Raw genomic sequence first — 15,476 nt, 5'->3', positions numbered from 1 at the left:
ACTCGGGACAAGTGAAGATCCACCAGGTATTGCTAGAATGCAGTAGGACATCATAGAGGATTCCACTTGTGGCAAGTGAGGATCCACCAGGTGTGCTACTGTTGACTAGGACATCAACTACTGGATCCACTAGTGTATAAACTATAAGAACCCAGAAGATTAAAAGCATTTAGAAGTTTAGAAGTCTACCTCGATGTAATTTTTGATTGAGTTTATCCACGCGTATATTGCTGTAACTAAGCTTACCTTTAAAGGCTGGACAATTGTTGAGAAGATTTCTATTTAAATGTAGACATATATCGGCTTGTAGACATTCCGGAAATCCTTTGAGGACCTGTAAAAAAGAAACCATGTATAAAGTGAAGACAATAAGAAAGGACTGAGGCTCGTCACATCTAGTGTAGGGCCGAGTAGCTATCAATCTTGTGGCTAGTTTGACTCTGAGGCAATCCCAAAATAATTGTCAGGTTTGCAATAGTACCAACCCGAGGTAAAATTTTACCATTTTCTCGAAAAAGAATATCATAAATTGCCATTGTCCACAGAAAATTTGTCTTATAGTCTAGATTTCCAGAATAGTTCTCAAGGTTTTAACTTGATACGGAGGGAGCAAATATCGCATGAAAATGATACGTTGATTTATGCAAATGATTAACGTACCATATTCATGTCGATGCCGTTCGTATACGACCACGCGTGTTGAAAATACTCTTCGAGGCGTTGTCGTAGAGGGTTTGGTATTTGATGAAAACGAATGAACTCTTTAACGCGTAGCATCTGCGTGTGATAACGCGCCGTGCCTGAATATAAACGCTGAATAATCGCGCTGACGTTACCGAAAATGCTTGCATACATAAGAGCTGAAAGAAGGAGAGTAGGAGAAAATTGAAGACAAACAAATACATGAGGATGACTGTTAGTATCTATAGGGAGAGGCAGGTCGGGTATGGACAGTAAAGCCTAGCGCACATCGACACTGCGATTGGAGACAACTAGTTGCTATCGAACGATTACCCCGCGCACATCGAAATCTAGTTACAACCGGTCAGTTGCAGCAACTGCATGGCGCGCGTCGATCGTCGAAATCCAGAGCGCGCACATCGACGGATATGACTGCGATTGAGTACAACCAGTTGCTCAAAAGTAGAACATGGGCAACTGGCTGGAACTGGAGATAGATCGACGCTTACCAATCGTAAGCTCGCTCACATCGACACATTCAAGCAACTGATTGTATCCAGCCAGTTCCTCTCATGCGCCGAAAACTGCCTTGCAACTAGTTGTCTCCAATCGCAGTGTCGATGTGCGCTAGGCATAACGTTTTTCCAGAGACTGTCCCTGCAATCAGGGATGGTTGACAACTCTGAGTACATCAGGGGGACATTGAAGTATTTTCAGAGATTGTTCCTGATAATGAGAGATGGTTGACAGCGTCAGGGCGGAGAGTACAGTATTTCCAGAGACTGTCCCTGCAATCAGGGATGGTTGACAGCTCTGAACGCATCAAAATGCGACAGTAAATATTTTCAGACTGTCAGCGGACAGCTAAGTATTTTGAAGGACAGTTAAGTATCTTTAGGGATATTTCCTGACAACCGGGGATGATTGGAAACAGTGCGTGGATTGAGACCATATCAGTGATGGACCTGTGATGTATCAATGAAATTAGAAATTGACAAGGAAAAGAAAATTCCCCGACTTTACCCTGATCTCCAGGGGCCGGTTCCATTGTCATGGCTTAGACTTAAGACCAGTCTAAGACTATCTTAGTTCTATAGTTAATCTAACAGTTTAAGACCAGCCTTAAGATTTAAGACGACTTTTGGACTTAAGTCTTGGCTATGGAACCGGCTCCAGGTAAGTGGCGACGCCCTGAATTCAGCGATGAAACCCGTATGAGAATACTTACATCCTATCAACATCACACAAATGGAGAATATTTTCTCGGAGTTTGTATTCGGCGAAACGTTGCCGAAACCGACGCTCGTCAAACTGCTGAACGTAAAATACAACGCCGTTATATACTTCGACTTCAAATCCGGCCCGCCGATATCGGTATCGTTCTCGTTGTACGGCTGCTTCGTGTGTCGCGCCAGGTCGTCGAGCCAACCGATTTTCAAATCGCCGAGATGCGGCCGCTCGACGTTGCCGATCGCGTACCAGATACACGCGAGCCAATGCGCGATCAACGCGAACGTCGCCATCAACAACAGCAGAACGGCGGCGCCGTACTCCGAGTAACGATCGAGTTTACGCGCCACGCGCACCAGTCGTAGCAACCGCGCCGTTTTTAACAATCCGATCAGCGTCGTCGTCTGCAATTAAAAACGAAGAATAATTAATGTTCAAGTTTCAGAAAGAAAGAACGATTTTTCCGAGTTGTTCATTTTCTCATTTATCAGTGATAGTTTTTTTAGAGTTGTCTAGATAATGTTCAAGTTGTTCAGTTGACAAAGTGATAATTGATATTCCATTGTTACTATAGTATTCATCATTTTGGTTATCGTTAACCTACAGGGTCCAGTTCCACAGTTCTGAGTTAAGATTTGACCCTGGGTTAAAACATTGAAAATGAACTAACTTTAACTCAGAGTTAACTCTAACTCACAACTGTGGAACTGGGTCCAGTTTACTAACTGACTCGTGCATCATTCTCTACTTAATGGCTGCACAAACCAATCCCCTCAAGGATATTCTAGTTTATATTCTATGTTTTTTTGCAATTTCTTCTATTTTGAATCGTGAACTATATAAGTCTACAAGATACTTTTGACCTCTCAAAAAACTTATTTTACCCCTTCAAATGGAAAGGCGAAGAAAATTAATATGTAAAGAAATGAACTATATCAAGGAGAAAAGTTCTGTTTGAGAAAGTTGGCCAGAGGACCTAAACTGGCAGTGAAATTTTCTTTTGTTGGTTTGAGCCTTTGGTGATCGTTGTAACTAGGCTTCAGCTATCCTACTTATTGATGTTGCTAGTGCTTGAGTTGCATTGAGTTGAATGACGTTGCGCTGCCACCTGCGCCAATGTGATTTAGTTGAAACATATGTAGGCTAGGCATAAGGATCTCACTAGAACTCAAGTTGTTTTGAGTTGCCTGTAAACAGCACAACTACGTACAAAACTACTATCGTTTCTTGTTCAAGCATTCAAACCATTTCAGTGCAATTTTATGTGTTCGATTAAAGAAAAGATTTAAGTTTATCTCTCAGGCTAAACTCAAAACTGTGGAATCGACCCCTCAAGTTCTGTAATGACTCTTACGGATCATTGTAAGTCTCGGAGAGTGAGTGCATGTATATACCTTAGTGGCGATTGCCCTTTCGACCTTTTCAAAAATGAAAAAATAAAACATGAGAATAGAAACAAGAGAAATCATCTAGAAAAATGTATACATAGTTGCTTTGTTTTTTTTTTTTTACATCGGTGAATCATCATGTCTGTATATGGGTAATATTGGGTGTGCATACACAACCCAGGGAACTCGATATTTTCATCCCAGATAGTTTTCACCGCGATCAGCTTTTAACATTTTTAAGATAAAACCCACGATCTACAGATTAAAATATATAGAATACACGACGTTTCGATCTCACCCTAGAGATCACCGTCAGGTGTCAGGACCTGACGATGATCTCTAGGGTGAGATCGAAACGTCGTGTATTCTATATATTTTAGATTGAATAAATAAATTCTTGTTTTTAAATCTTTTTAATCTGTAGATAGTGGGTTTTTATCTTATTATTTGTTCACCACGTTTGGGTGCGGTTATCGTTCCTTTAACGTTTTTGTTTTTCCGACCGAGCGGATACCGTCCTCTACCACGACGAGATGAGTTGGAAATATATAAATTATTGACGATTACGATGAAAAGACGACAATGATGAATAAATATATATATATATATATAGAGAGAGAGAATGAAAGAGGAAAAATTGATGGCGACAAAAAACACTGCGAATTGGAGGCAAAGTTAATTCATTTCAGCGCTTTTACATAAATAACATTCAATTAACATCGAGAGACAAACCGATCGCTGATAACCGATTATTCCAAATACAACCAGACCGATGGTCCGAGGGGCTTACGAAGCAAAACTGTCGAGATAAAATGGACACCCGCAGCGCGGGTTCGTCGTTTTGTGGCATATTTTATTGTCCGTCTGTCTGTCGCGCGTGTCCGTCTGTTCCGAGTGTCCGTCTGTCGTGAGTGTCCGTCTGCCGCGCGACGTTTTGATTCGCTATTTCGTCAATAATCGGTTGATCTGAATACATTATGCTTCAGTTTGTTCGGTAAAGATTTTGTATTCAGAAACAAACTACGAATTCATATAAATTCATCGTTTTCATTTTCATTCTATCAGTAGATGAATCTTAGCGCTGTTTGAAATGTTGGTCTTATCCGCTTTTCATCACACATATCTCTTCTAAATTTTTGATGGAAATAAAGTCAACTTATTCGGTTCGAAAGTTTATATATAAATCATTCAATTATAAAGCATTAGATATTCGTTGTTTGACGAGTGGGAAAAGCATTGAAATACGCGTACGGCTGGGGGGAGGGGTGGTTTATGAAAAAATGAAAAGTTTTTAAAATTTTTGAAAAAATTTGCGAAATGCAAGAAGGCGAGCAAAGGAGGGAAAAAATACGAATTCGACGCCGATATTTAATGATTTGAACGGTGAATATTTAGCAGCGGTGAGTGCTCGAGGGTTAAAACTAGCGTCTCATGCTTATTGAGGATCGGCCCGGGAACCAAGAAATTAAAAAAAAAATTTGTCAAGATTACTACTGCTCCTTTACTTTCCCTCACACACCCTCATCTTCAGCGGTTCCCCTTAGACCTTGTGGATTAGTTCTATTGGTCTACTGGATAGCACGCTTGTTTTCTATGTACGAGACCCGGGTTTGATCCCCGCTATTGGTCTACTGGTTAGCGCGCTTGCTTTCCATGTACGAGACCCGGGTTTGATCCCCGCTATTGGTCTACTGGTTAACGCGCTTGTTTTCTATGTACGAGACCCGGGTTTGATCCCCGGTGACACATGTTCAATGTATGACACACGTTCAATGTATCTTTACGAAATACACATTTCTTAATACCGGTCCAACATTGAACCTGTGAGACCTGTGGCGATATCCCTGCTGCATCGGCCTACAAACGTTTCCACCTAATCCTTAAATATAGACCTACCTTCAACTTTACTTTTGCCTATATACTACCGACCCTTCTCCGCCCTACCAGAGTAAGATAATCAATCTACCCAGTAAACATCCTTACCCTTACATAATACCCTAAACAATCCCTAACCCCATCAGTAGCCTGACTCATTACACATGTTCGGGGGTGCGTGAGGATTATGAAGCCAAGCCGAATTAATAAATGAAAAAGAAATTAGACAAAATAGGGGGTGCACCCGTCGGCCAAGATTATTCGCAATGATATCAAAGGCATTAACCATATCATATATATCTATCGAATATATACATATATATAGTTATTTATGCAGATACCGAGATGAAAAAAATAAATAAAATATTCGAATATGAATGGAAGAGAATTAAAGTATATATCGGAAATGGTTTAACCTGCCTCCTGGTGGGAATCGAATGAAACAGAGAAAATGAAAGAAGATACATCGATCGGTTATATATGTATATATATATATACAATACACGATACTTCATAATATACGACTGATTCATCACGAGGACACTGAAATTAGTCCGGCGCAATAGCGGCCATCGAAGGGTTAACACGTGCGCGATGACAGCTATCGAAAGATTAACATGTGCGCAATAACGGCCATCAAAGGGTTAACTCGTGAATTTCAACATCCAAAAACCATTGATGAATGGCTGCTTCGCCTTAGTTCTATCAATCAAAAGGAATCTATTTGCCGAATTGCGCCGGACAAAATTATCATGATTAGTTACAATTACAACAAATAAATGGTAGAATTCAACTCTCAAAAACTATCCTCGTGTCAAAACTCCGGACTCGTACTCAAAAATTGTTTTAAAATCTTGCTTCAAATGTTTAGTATCTATAGCAATTCGAAAGCAAAATCTTTTGCAGAGAAACTATTAACCCAAATCTTCTGTCTTCAGATCAGTTTTGACACTAGAGTGGAAACATTGAAAATGCTATGATTTTGATCCAAGAAGTAAAACTTTACTGACAACTAATGAACTGCTGGGTCCTGGACCCTTAGTTTATTCACTGTGTTTTCCACAGATTGGGGCTGAATTCTACGAATTACCAACCAAACTAAACTGCAGTCTAGTAGATGTTTGGCCGATTTCGATTGAACCGGTTTAGAAATGGCAATTCCAGATTACAAACTCTCTACCGGCCACTTCTACCAGGTCGCGCAATTCAGTTGAGTTTGGTCGACAATACATGAGTTAGGAGGAAAACAAAATCTACTACATAACTTGATAATAATTAGTTATATATATATATATTACTGGATGGTGATAGCAGTTATTGAAGGATATTAGAAAAGGAGACTGCATGTTCCTGGTTGGAAATTAGCGTGTCTGGGCATTCAAAGGGACAGTAGAAAGACAGTAAGGTCTTTAGAAGGCAGCATTGTCAAATACCGCCAAAGATAATCTGGACCTGGTTCAACCGTTTCTTGGTTAGTTTTGAAAAACACTGGAACTCTAAAAAGTCAAGCTTAACAAAGAGCAGCGTTGGAACCACGGAACCCAGGTCCATAAAGTTCCAAGGAAGAGTGATTGAGGGTGAGAATATTTCAGGAAATTCACTGATAGTAAGAAAGAGGGTAGTATTATCAGGTATACTACACAAACAGACCTCGCCTTACTCTCGAATCTTTGAGATTCAATTTTAAAGCCGCAATTCGACCGGAGTTCAGCTCGGTTTATTTCAATATCTTTCTAGGCATGCATTTCATTCCGTCGGTCTAAAGGCAGACTTTAGTCCGTCTAGACGCAGACAGGCGTCTACTCAAGGCAGAGGTCGGTCGTAAGAGGTTTTCCATCCGGATGTCCTTCTTTGTAGAGGCAAGGCAGGTGTTTGTTCCTCTGCCACCTATAGACAGTTAGCCTGTTTTACGAACAGAACAGTGTCTGTCTATCTTGAGGCAAGGAAGATATCAGTGTCTGTCTAAAGGCAGACATGAGCTAGAGGCAGACGCTCTGCTGTCATAGACATACACCTGCAAGCAGACATTTCTCACAGTCTTTCCATTTAAAGGCAGACAGATGTCTGTCTGTCTAGAGGCAGACAGATGTCAGTTTGTCTAGAGGCAGACAGATGTCCGTTGATCTTAAAGCAGACGTCGCCATGTTGTCTAGACATCCATCCATCTACAGGCAGACTAGTGTCTGTCCGGCTCGAATTAATCTCAACTTAATCACCTTTGATCAAAGCATATCATAATTAGTCTAATCCTCTAGATCAAAGACCAATCTGTATTCATTCATTAGCCTATATTAGGCCCTACATACAGCATATAGGTTATATTCTATTAACATATACATATTTCTACAGTATTCGGCACTGTATAGTAAAAAATAAGATACCCCATAGTATATAATAAAAATATATGGGATTTTGATCATAATATGTGGGATTATGAACAATGGGATATTGACTATGGGATTTTGACTTGTGGGATTTTGATCTATGGGATTTTGAACGTACACCGTCCGGCTCTCTGCTGTCTATAGTCTAGACAAATACAGGTGTTTGTCTGAAGGACGGACCTCTTTCTTGTATAGACGTCTGTCCGCCTAGAGGCAGACGTCTGTCTGTCTTTGAGGCAGACGATGTTTAAATATCTAAACTAACAAACACAGACTTCATACTATACCTCGTCGGTTTCCGATCCGAACAGCAACAAATCGAACGGTATCGCCGCGACAACGTCGATCAGGAACCAACCTTTGAAATAGTGCACGGCTATTTTGCCGGGATGACTGACGACCTCGTCGTTTTTGTTGACGTACGTCGTGCGAAAGTTAATCAGAATGTCGATGATAAACATGACGTCTACGATCAGGTCGATGATCGTTAACGGCTCGCTGTAACGCGCGTATTTTCCGTGCGGGTCGTTTTTGTAGCCGCGTTTGTGGTCTTTTTCATTGAGCAGAAACGCGGCGACGTAGGGCGTGAAAACGGCCGTGTAAATAACGAGGATCAATATCAGCCAGTCCCATACGGCCTTAAACGGCGAATAGTGTAGAATCGTACAGCGATGTATACGCGGAGATTGTAGTTTGTATTCCGGTAGAACTTCAGCGCCGAGCGACAGAACCTGAATAAATGAATGAGAAAATACGTTTTACGATTCGTGCTTAATTGCTAAAAAGCTTTTTTTGAAATTCATCCCGGGATTATTGGTCGAGAGGACTAAATAACTTGTTCGTCAAAACTTATATGAAATTGGGGTCAAATACTGAGTAAGAGTTTGTGAAATACAGTAGACTCTGTCTCTTACTGCGGTTAAGTTAAAACTGGTTAAATTCTACCCCGAGTTGGTGTCAAATACTGAGTAAGAGTTTGTGAAATACAGTAGACTCTGTCTCTTACTGCGGTAAAGTTGAGACCGGTTAAATTCTACCCCAAGTTGATGTCAAATACTGAGTAAGAGTTTGTGAAATACAGGAGACTCTGTCTCTTACTGCGGTAAAGCTGAGACTGGTAAAATTCTACCCAGAGTTGGTGTCAAATACTGAGTAAGAGAAGCAAGAGTCTCTGTCTCTTACTGCGGTAAAGTTGAGACCGGTTAAATTCTACCCCAAGTTGATGTCAAATACTGAGTAAGAGTTTGTGAAATACAGTAGACTCTGTCTCTTACTGCGGTAAAGTTGAGACTGGTAAAATTCTACCCCGAGTTGGTGTCAAATACTGAGTAAGAGTTTGTGAAATACAGTAGACTCTGTCTCTTACTGCGGTAAAGTTGAGACTGGTAAAATTCTACCCAGAGTTGGTGTCAAATATTGAGTAAGAGTTTGTGAAATACAGTAGACTCTGTCTCTTAAGTTGGGACTGGTAAAATTCTAACCCGAGTTGATATCAAATACTGAGTAAGAGTTTGAGAAATATGACTCTTCCCTCCCACAAGAATATCAACACCAAGATCATTAGAACTGATGACCTTTCATTGACCTTCACCTTGCCATAAACACGTTTGAAATAACAAAAAAGCAGCATAGAGAAAATGTGTATAATTTTGCTTTTTGATGCTGTAAAAAGGTGTGGCAAAGGACTTTCGTTACGGCAAGTGGAAAAAGTGCCAAATGATGCTTTTTTCGAGTTTAAAGCGAAATTAAGAAGTTTGAAAAAACAGCGAAAACTGAAGTGAAAAATACTAAGAAAATAGGAGAAATACGTGACTAGATTTGGTTCGTAAGCAAGATTTTTTTTAAGCACATTCAGACAACAATTTCAAGATCGTTTGATAAAAGAGGGGCGAATGAAAATGGCCGAGAATTGACAGAAAAGTTTCCGTTAAAAACTTGTAATTCTAAAAATATTTCATGTTAGCTCTACGCAGTGTGGCCCTTGCCTCTCTTCTTTTTGTATGGGTGATTATTTGGTGAAAAGTACAGGTTTTTCTTGTAGCATTTCGCTATCACATTTCATCCAACGAACAAGAGAATCTCTCTCTCTCAGTTCTTTGTGCTTCATACGGTACAACTATGAGTCCAGAAATTAGGCACCAATCTACAGGAGAGCAATGGATTTGAATAGCTTCATTTTTGGAACTAATTACAGGGAATTTCATTAGGGAAACACCTGGTTGGAAATTTCTAGAAGCTTTAAACATCACAGACTTGCTTCCACGGCTAAGGCTTATGTCCAAGACCGGTCTCAGCTGTTTTTGGTTCAATAGCCAATCTGGTTGACCGGTCTCAAGTTGTTAGATTGGTTATAGAACCAGAATGAGCATAGACTGGTCTCAAGTTGTTAGACCAGTTATAGAACCCAAATGAGCTTGGACTGGTCCAAGTCATTAGATTGGTTATAGAACCAAATAAACTTAGACTGGTCTTGAGTTGTAAGATTGGTTATAGAACCAATATATATTTGGGCCGTTCTAATTTTGGTTGTATAACTGATCTAAACTTGAGACCGTGGAATGTAGCGGATTGCAGCCGTGGTTTTCAGTCTCATCTCTCCTATAGATTAGCGATACAGAGATGAATACCTGATGTAATAAACCAGTGCTATTGTTGTTGCTGTTTTCTTGTTCTTCCAATGAACATCGTTTCTACACAGTACACAAACATTATCATAAATCATTTCAATATCTTAACACGCGGGGGTAAAACGAGCAAAAATCATTTTCGAAAAAATCTCAAAGACCCTTCCTGTAAAGATGGCTGCGACCATAACTCCCCCTGTGACATCATTAAATTACCTCGTCAATTGATCTATAGACCCTTCAAGAAAAGATGGCCGCCACCATAAAATTCCACTATGATGGCATCATCAAGTAAGGACTATGGGTACATAGCAAATGGATCTTCCATTCCAGAAGAGAACCCCCTATGACATCATCAAATGAATTGATCTATAGACCATATACTTTACAATAATGGCTGCCTGCTTCTATAAATCATGACGTCATCAAATTGCCTGTTACTGATTTGACCTTCAGACCACTCCAGAAAAGATGGCTACCTCTATCAATTTTTAAGCTGAAGTGGTTGATGACATAGATTCAAGGGGTTTATGGAAGCAGGCGGTTCGTTTTTTTTTCCTGAAATGAAAAGGCCAAGTTGAGAATGGCTGCCACCTCCCATCAGTAGACCGAGGTGGGTAGGACATATTCTAGCTGCAGAAACTGATGCTTTAATTAATGGAACACGCTGATTCAATAAACGCACATATATCACACATTTACATGTCTAGAAATTAATGTCTGCCAAAAATGACAAAAGCACTTCATTCTCACGCGATAACACTTTCGAGTAATTACATCTGCTCGTCAGCCTAGCGATGGACCGCGTACTCGGCCCGTCGAATGCCGGGACTTATCAACACGCGCCGAAAACCGATAATTTCATAAAGCAGAGTTTGTCCGATCGATACAATACCCATCGTTTACGTACATAAAGAGATGCTCAATGCTCTTGTTTAGGTTTTTTTTTTATTTGCAGTTTTCAGACCGTTTTGGACATTTTATTAAAGTTCCATTAGTAATGCGTTATGTTATTGACTGTTTGTTTCGATGCTCTACCGATGAATGTTTAGCTGGACAGTTCATTAAACGCTTTTACCTTTTTAGAAGGCATTTTACCTGAGGTCTGAAGACTACTATAGTTTTATCTCATTTTATTCTACATTGCGACTTAATTGTATATATATTATCACGTATTCTGTAAAGCTCCTTAGAGCCTTACAATAAGACACTGTGTAAGGAATAATAGGTGATAATGATAATACTGATAATAATATTGATAGTAACTAATGGAAGATTAAGTCTCTGTAAGTCACTCTATGGGAACCATTTTAAGAAATAAGTAATTTGTCTCAAATTTTTGCGGTTTAGTCGCTACTTTTTAACTGCATATTTACGTGTTGGTCTTTTATTACCGCAAATACTTTTGGAAGGTCTCTAGACAGGTATACATCATGTATTGAAGATACTTAGAATTGATAACAGGTTAAATTTACCCTGAATATTGCTTTTTTACTAAAAACCAAAGAAAAATTCGAAAATCTATTCAAGTACTCCAACTTTTTTGTTTTTAGCATTTCAAAAGAAATAGTATAGCTATAGTGCAACTACACCGCAGCGCGGTGTATCCTTAGTTACTAATTTTCACTATGTTTGACAGGTCGTGCCCTCGTTCAATAGAGAATTACTAATTACATCGATACACCGCGTACTAACAAAGTTCATCACTGATTTATACATCGCGCTGCGGTGCAGATGCACTTAAGCGAAAATCGAAAATCAAAACAAACCCCTCTTAATGCATAATTGTTCGTTTAAAATTAAGTTCAATTGATGTTATAGGAATGGAACCCCTTAAGATTATTTCTCATCACTGCTGGCAACGTCACCGACGCAAAACTCTATCCATACTGGCGCAGTGAGAGCATCTTGTGACATAACATGCAATGGGGAACCAGCGCGCATACCACCAGATAGTTCCCGATTATAGTTTAATAACATAGTCAAAATTCATTCATTTTCAATAATCAACTTGAATCCAAATATTATGATAAATTGAAGCGATAAATTGAGGCGCGGACAGTTGAGTAACCACTAGTGCCACCTGGTGGATCCTCACTTGCCACAAGTGGAAAATCCTCTATTGTCGCAGTAGTTGATGTCCTACTGCACACTAGCAACACCTGGTGGATCCTCACTTGCCACAAGTGGAATCTTCTATTGTCGCAGTATTTGATGTCCTACTGCACACTAGCAACACCTGGTGGATCCTCACTTGCCACAAGTGGAATCTTCTATTGTCGCAGTATTTGATGTCCTACTGCACACTAGCGCAACTGGTTGGTGGATCCTCACTCGCCACAGTAGCATTGCCGGTACCCCATTCGAACACCGACACATTTAGCAATAAGAAACATATAAACAGCTTATTTTACGGATAGTGGAAACAATAGAAGAAAGTATAAGTTTACAACATCAGATTGTAGTGAAATGATACATTAAGCCAGGTGGCGCCACCAGTATCATTCACCACGCAATGCAATAATGCCTTTTTAAACATGAGGACTACCACGGCTAGCTAGTGAATACATGTTCGACCTAAGCAGTTTAAGCACAGAACGTACAGCATCTTTTTTTCTAATGAAAAGCACAACCTTTTGCGAGATAGAAATTTGTCTCAGCACAAATTGCGGGAGGTCATTTACCTCCAACCCCGGGATTAACTCAATTGACTTAGCGGCAGTCGAATTGACCCCTGTTGAGATGAGCCTGTTAGGAGCAGGAACTCTTAAACGAATGAGTCCATGGTGGTTAGAGATAACTCTTGAGTCAAAATCAGTTCATTTTCAAATGATCAACTCTTTTTCTAAATATAGCTCATAAATGTGAAGTAGTCCCGTGGTTTAGTGTGGCAGGGGCTCGGCTGGGGTTCGTGCTACGGGCGCGTCTAGTCATGCCATCGGGTTCAAATCCCTGCCGAGGGAGGATGATGAAGCCAAGCCCCCCAATACTTGAATTAACCTTATATAATACGACGAATATAAGCAACATTGACAAATCATCATTTATAGCCCCCTCACTATACATTGAGAACAAATTGAGAGATTTTCATTGAAAACAAAAAAAATATCAATAGCTGAAGAAATGAAAAAAAGAAAATTTTTGACATTGAATTAGAGTTGGATCTTTTGACTTGAGAGTGATATCTGAGTTGGATGATACAGTAGACTCCGCTCAAGTCGGATCTTTTGACTTGAGAGTGATATCTGAGTTGGATGATACAGTAGACTCCGCTCAAGTCACATCTTTTGACTTGAGAGTGATATCGGAGTTGGATGATACAGTAGACTCAGCTCAAGTCAGATCTTTTGACTTGAGAGTGATATCTGAGTTGGATGATACAGTAGACTCCGCTCAAGTCACATCTTTTGACTTGAAAGCGATATCTGAGTTGGATGGTACAGTAGACTCCACTCAAGTCACATCTTTTGACTTGACAGTGATATCTGAGTTGGATGGTACAGTAGACTCCGCTCAAGTCTGATCTTTTGACTTGAAAGCGATATCTGAGTTGGATGGTACAGTAGACTCCGCTCAAGTCACATCTTTTGACTTGACAGTGATATCTGAGTTGGATAGTACAGTAGACTCAGCTCAATTCAGATCTTCTGAGTAGTTCTTGAGACCGGAGTATAGGTACAACTAAGCAGTACGTCCATATCGCAATAGGTACAACTGTTATAAACTGCAATGTGATGGAATTCCCAAAAACTTTTTGAGGAAACTACCAGCAGTTTAAGAGGGTCAGGTATTTTCCAAACCAAGTTGCGGTTGACCAAGTTATGGAAGTTTGTTCGACCGTAAATTGTTTGAATACATATTTGAAAACAAAAAAAATTTCATTCAAAAGTTGACTCAGAACTATTGAATTGGGGTCCGCACAGGCTCATCCGGCTCATAAAGCGGGTTGTGATAACACAAAGATCAGAAATTTGTCACACTCAAAATCAAGCCAAAAACATGGAGTGATTTAGCAAAATGGTAGAAAGGGACAGAGATACAGAGAGGGACAGAGAGAGAGAGAGAAAGAGAGAGAGAGAGAGAGAAACAGAGAAAAGAAGAAACTTGATAGAAGGCAGAAGAAAATAATGCAACAATGCCAGTCTCTGAAAATAAACCATCGATATGTTTAAACGTGAGTGGGGCAAACTCGTCATAATTCAAGCGACACAGTGGCAATAAACACGCATAAATCAACATACATTATGCCAAGAGTGATCGATAGGTGTCAGTATAGTGATGGTGTTAAGCGATGTTGAATGGATTGGAATTTGATGACGTTGTAAGTTCAGGGATTGCCGGGGCCAAAATCATTCATTCTTTTTCTAAGCATTCAGGGAATGCGTCATTGATGACTGAAAATTGAAGACGAGACTATTTCAAAAAACTGCAAATACCCCTTGACCACCCGACCTATCTTAACAAAAAATAAACTAGGAGGAACTTCAAAGAGTGAAATGTTTGGTGTCAATGCATGACCGCTGGTGAATGCTTTACATCCTGTCCGCAATTTAGGGACAAGATGTCTGTTTTATGGAACTACTCAGGATTTCATAACATGTTCATCAGCATTGTGTCACTAATGATGAGAGGGTGCTTGAGACGACTCCCTGTAATGACCGGTAAATGTTCAATTGTTAAAGTATATAAAATTGGACGCCCGACGAAATGGAGAAAAAAATCTTGATGACGTTGATCTAGTTCACAGCAAAAACGAATTTCTGTTAACCCTTTCAGTGCCGACGAGTTAACACCCTATAGTGCTAGAGATAATTTGAAAATTTTAAAAAATTCCACCCTAGTGTGTTGAATAACGGGAATACCACCATAATGCGTCTACACCGCGGCGCGGTGTATCGTTAATTACTAGTATTTCACTATGTTTGACAGGTGCTGCCATTTTTCAAGAGAGATAATTACAAATTACATCAATACACCGCAGGGCGGTGTACTTGAAAAATCTATCACTGATTTATACACCACACTGCGGTGTAGATGCACTGAAAGGGTTAATATTCACAACTCAATCAAGGGGTGTTTGGGGAGGGGGAACCCGCATGCGCAGTCAAAACACATCGCACACCGGTTTCTAAAGACAAATCAAAATTCGAAAAAGATCGCCAACAGAGCCATCTTTTATCAGTAAAAAACGAACACCGTGAAGACTTGTTAGAAAATCGCCGCCGCATAATTCGGAAACTTAATTGAAATTTTTTTACGAAAAAAAAAAAAAAATTCGAAAAATTTCGAAAGAA

The 15,476-nt window shown here is 39.9% G+C and overlaps 2 protein-coding genes across 2 annotated transcripts in view; both read right to left on the bottom strand.

The window, feature by feature from the left end:
• LOC141911644 (voltage-gated inwardly rectifying potassium channel KCNH6-like) overlaps positions 1 to 15,476 on the bottom strand; it is a 76,903-nt gene that overhangs the window by 8,668 nt on the left and 52,759 nt on the right. Inside the window, 4 exon segments of the mRNA XM_074802634.1 lie at positions 247 to 334; positions 661 to 860; positions 1,910 to 2,315; positions 7,846 to 8,289. Of these exon segments, the coding sequence (XP_074658735.1) occupies positions 247 to 334; positions 661 to 860; positions 1,910 to 2,315; positions 7,846 to 8,289 (1,138 nt within the window).
• The window catches only part of LOC141911667 (biogenesis of lysosome-related organelles complex 1 subunit 1-like), an 83,573-nt gene that overhangs the window by 47,156 nt on the left and 20,941 nt on the right, over positions 1 to 15,476 (bottom strand). The gene's annotated exons all lie outside the window — the stretch shown is intronic.

This window comes from Tubulanus polymorphus, chromosome 10 (assembly GCF_964204645.1).
Source record: "Tubulanus polymorphus chromosome 10, tnTubPoly1.2, whole genome shotgun sequence".
NCBI classification, from domain to species: Eukaryota; Metazoa; Nemertea; class Palaeonemertea; order Tubulaniformes; family Tubulanidae; genus Tubulanus; species Tubulanus polymorphus.
This window is presented reverse-complemented; position numbering and strand designations above follow the sequence as displayed.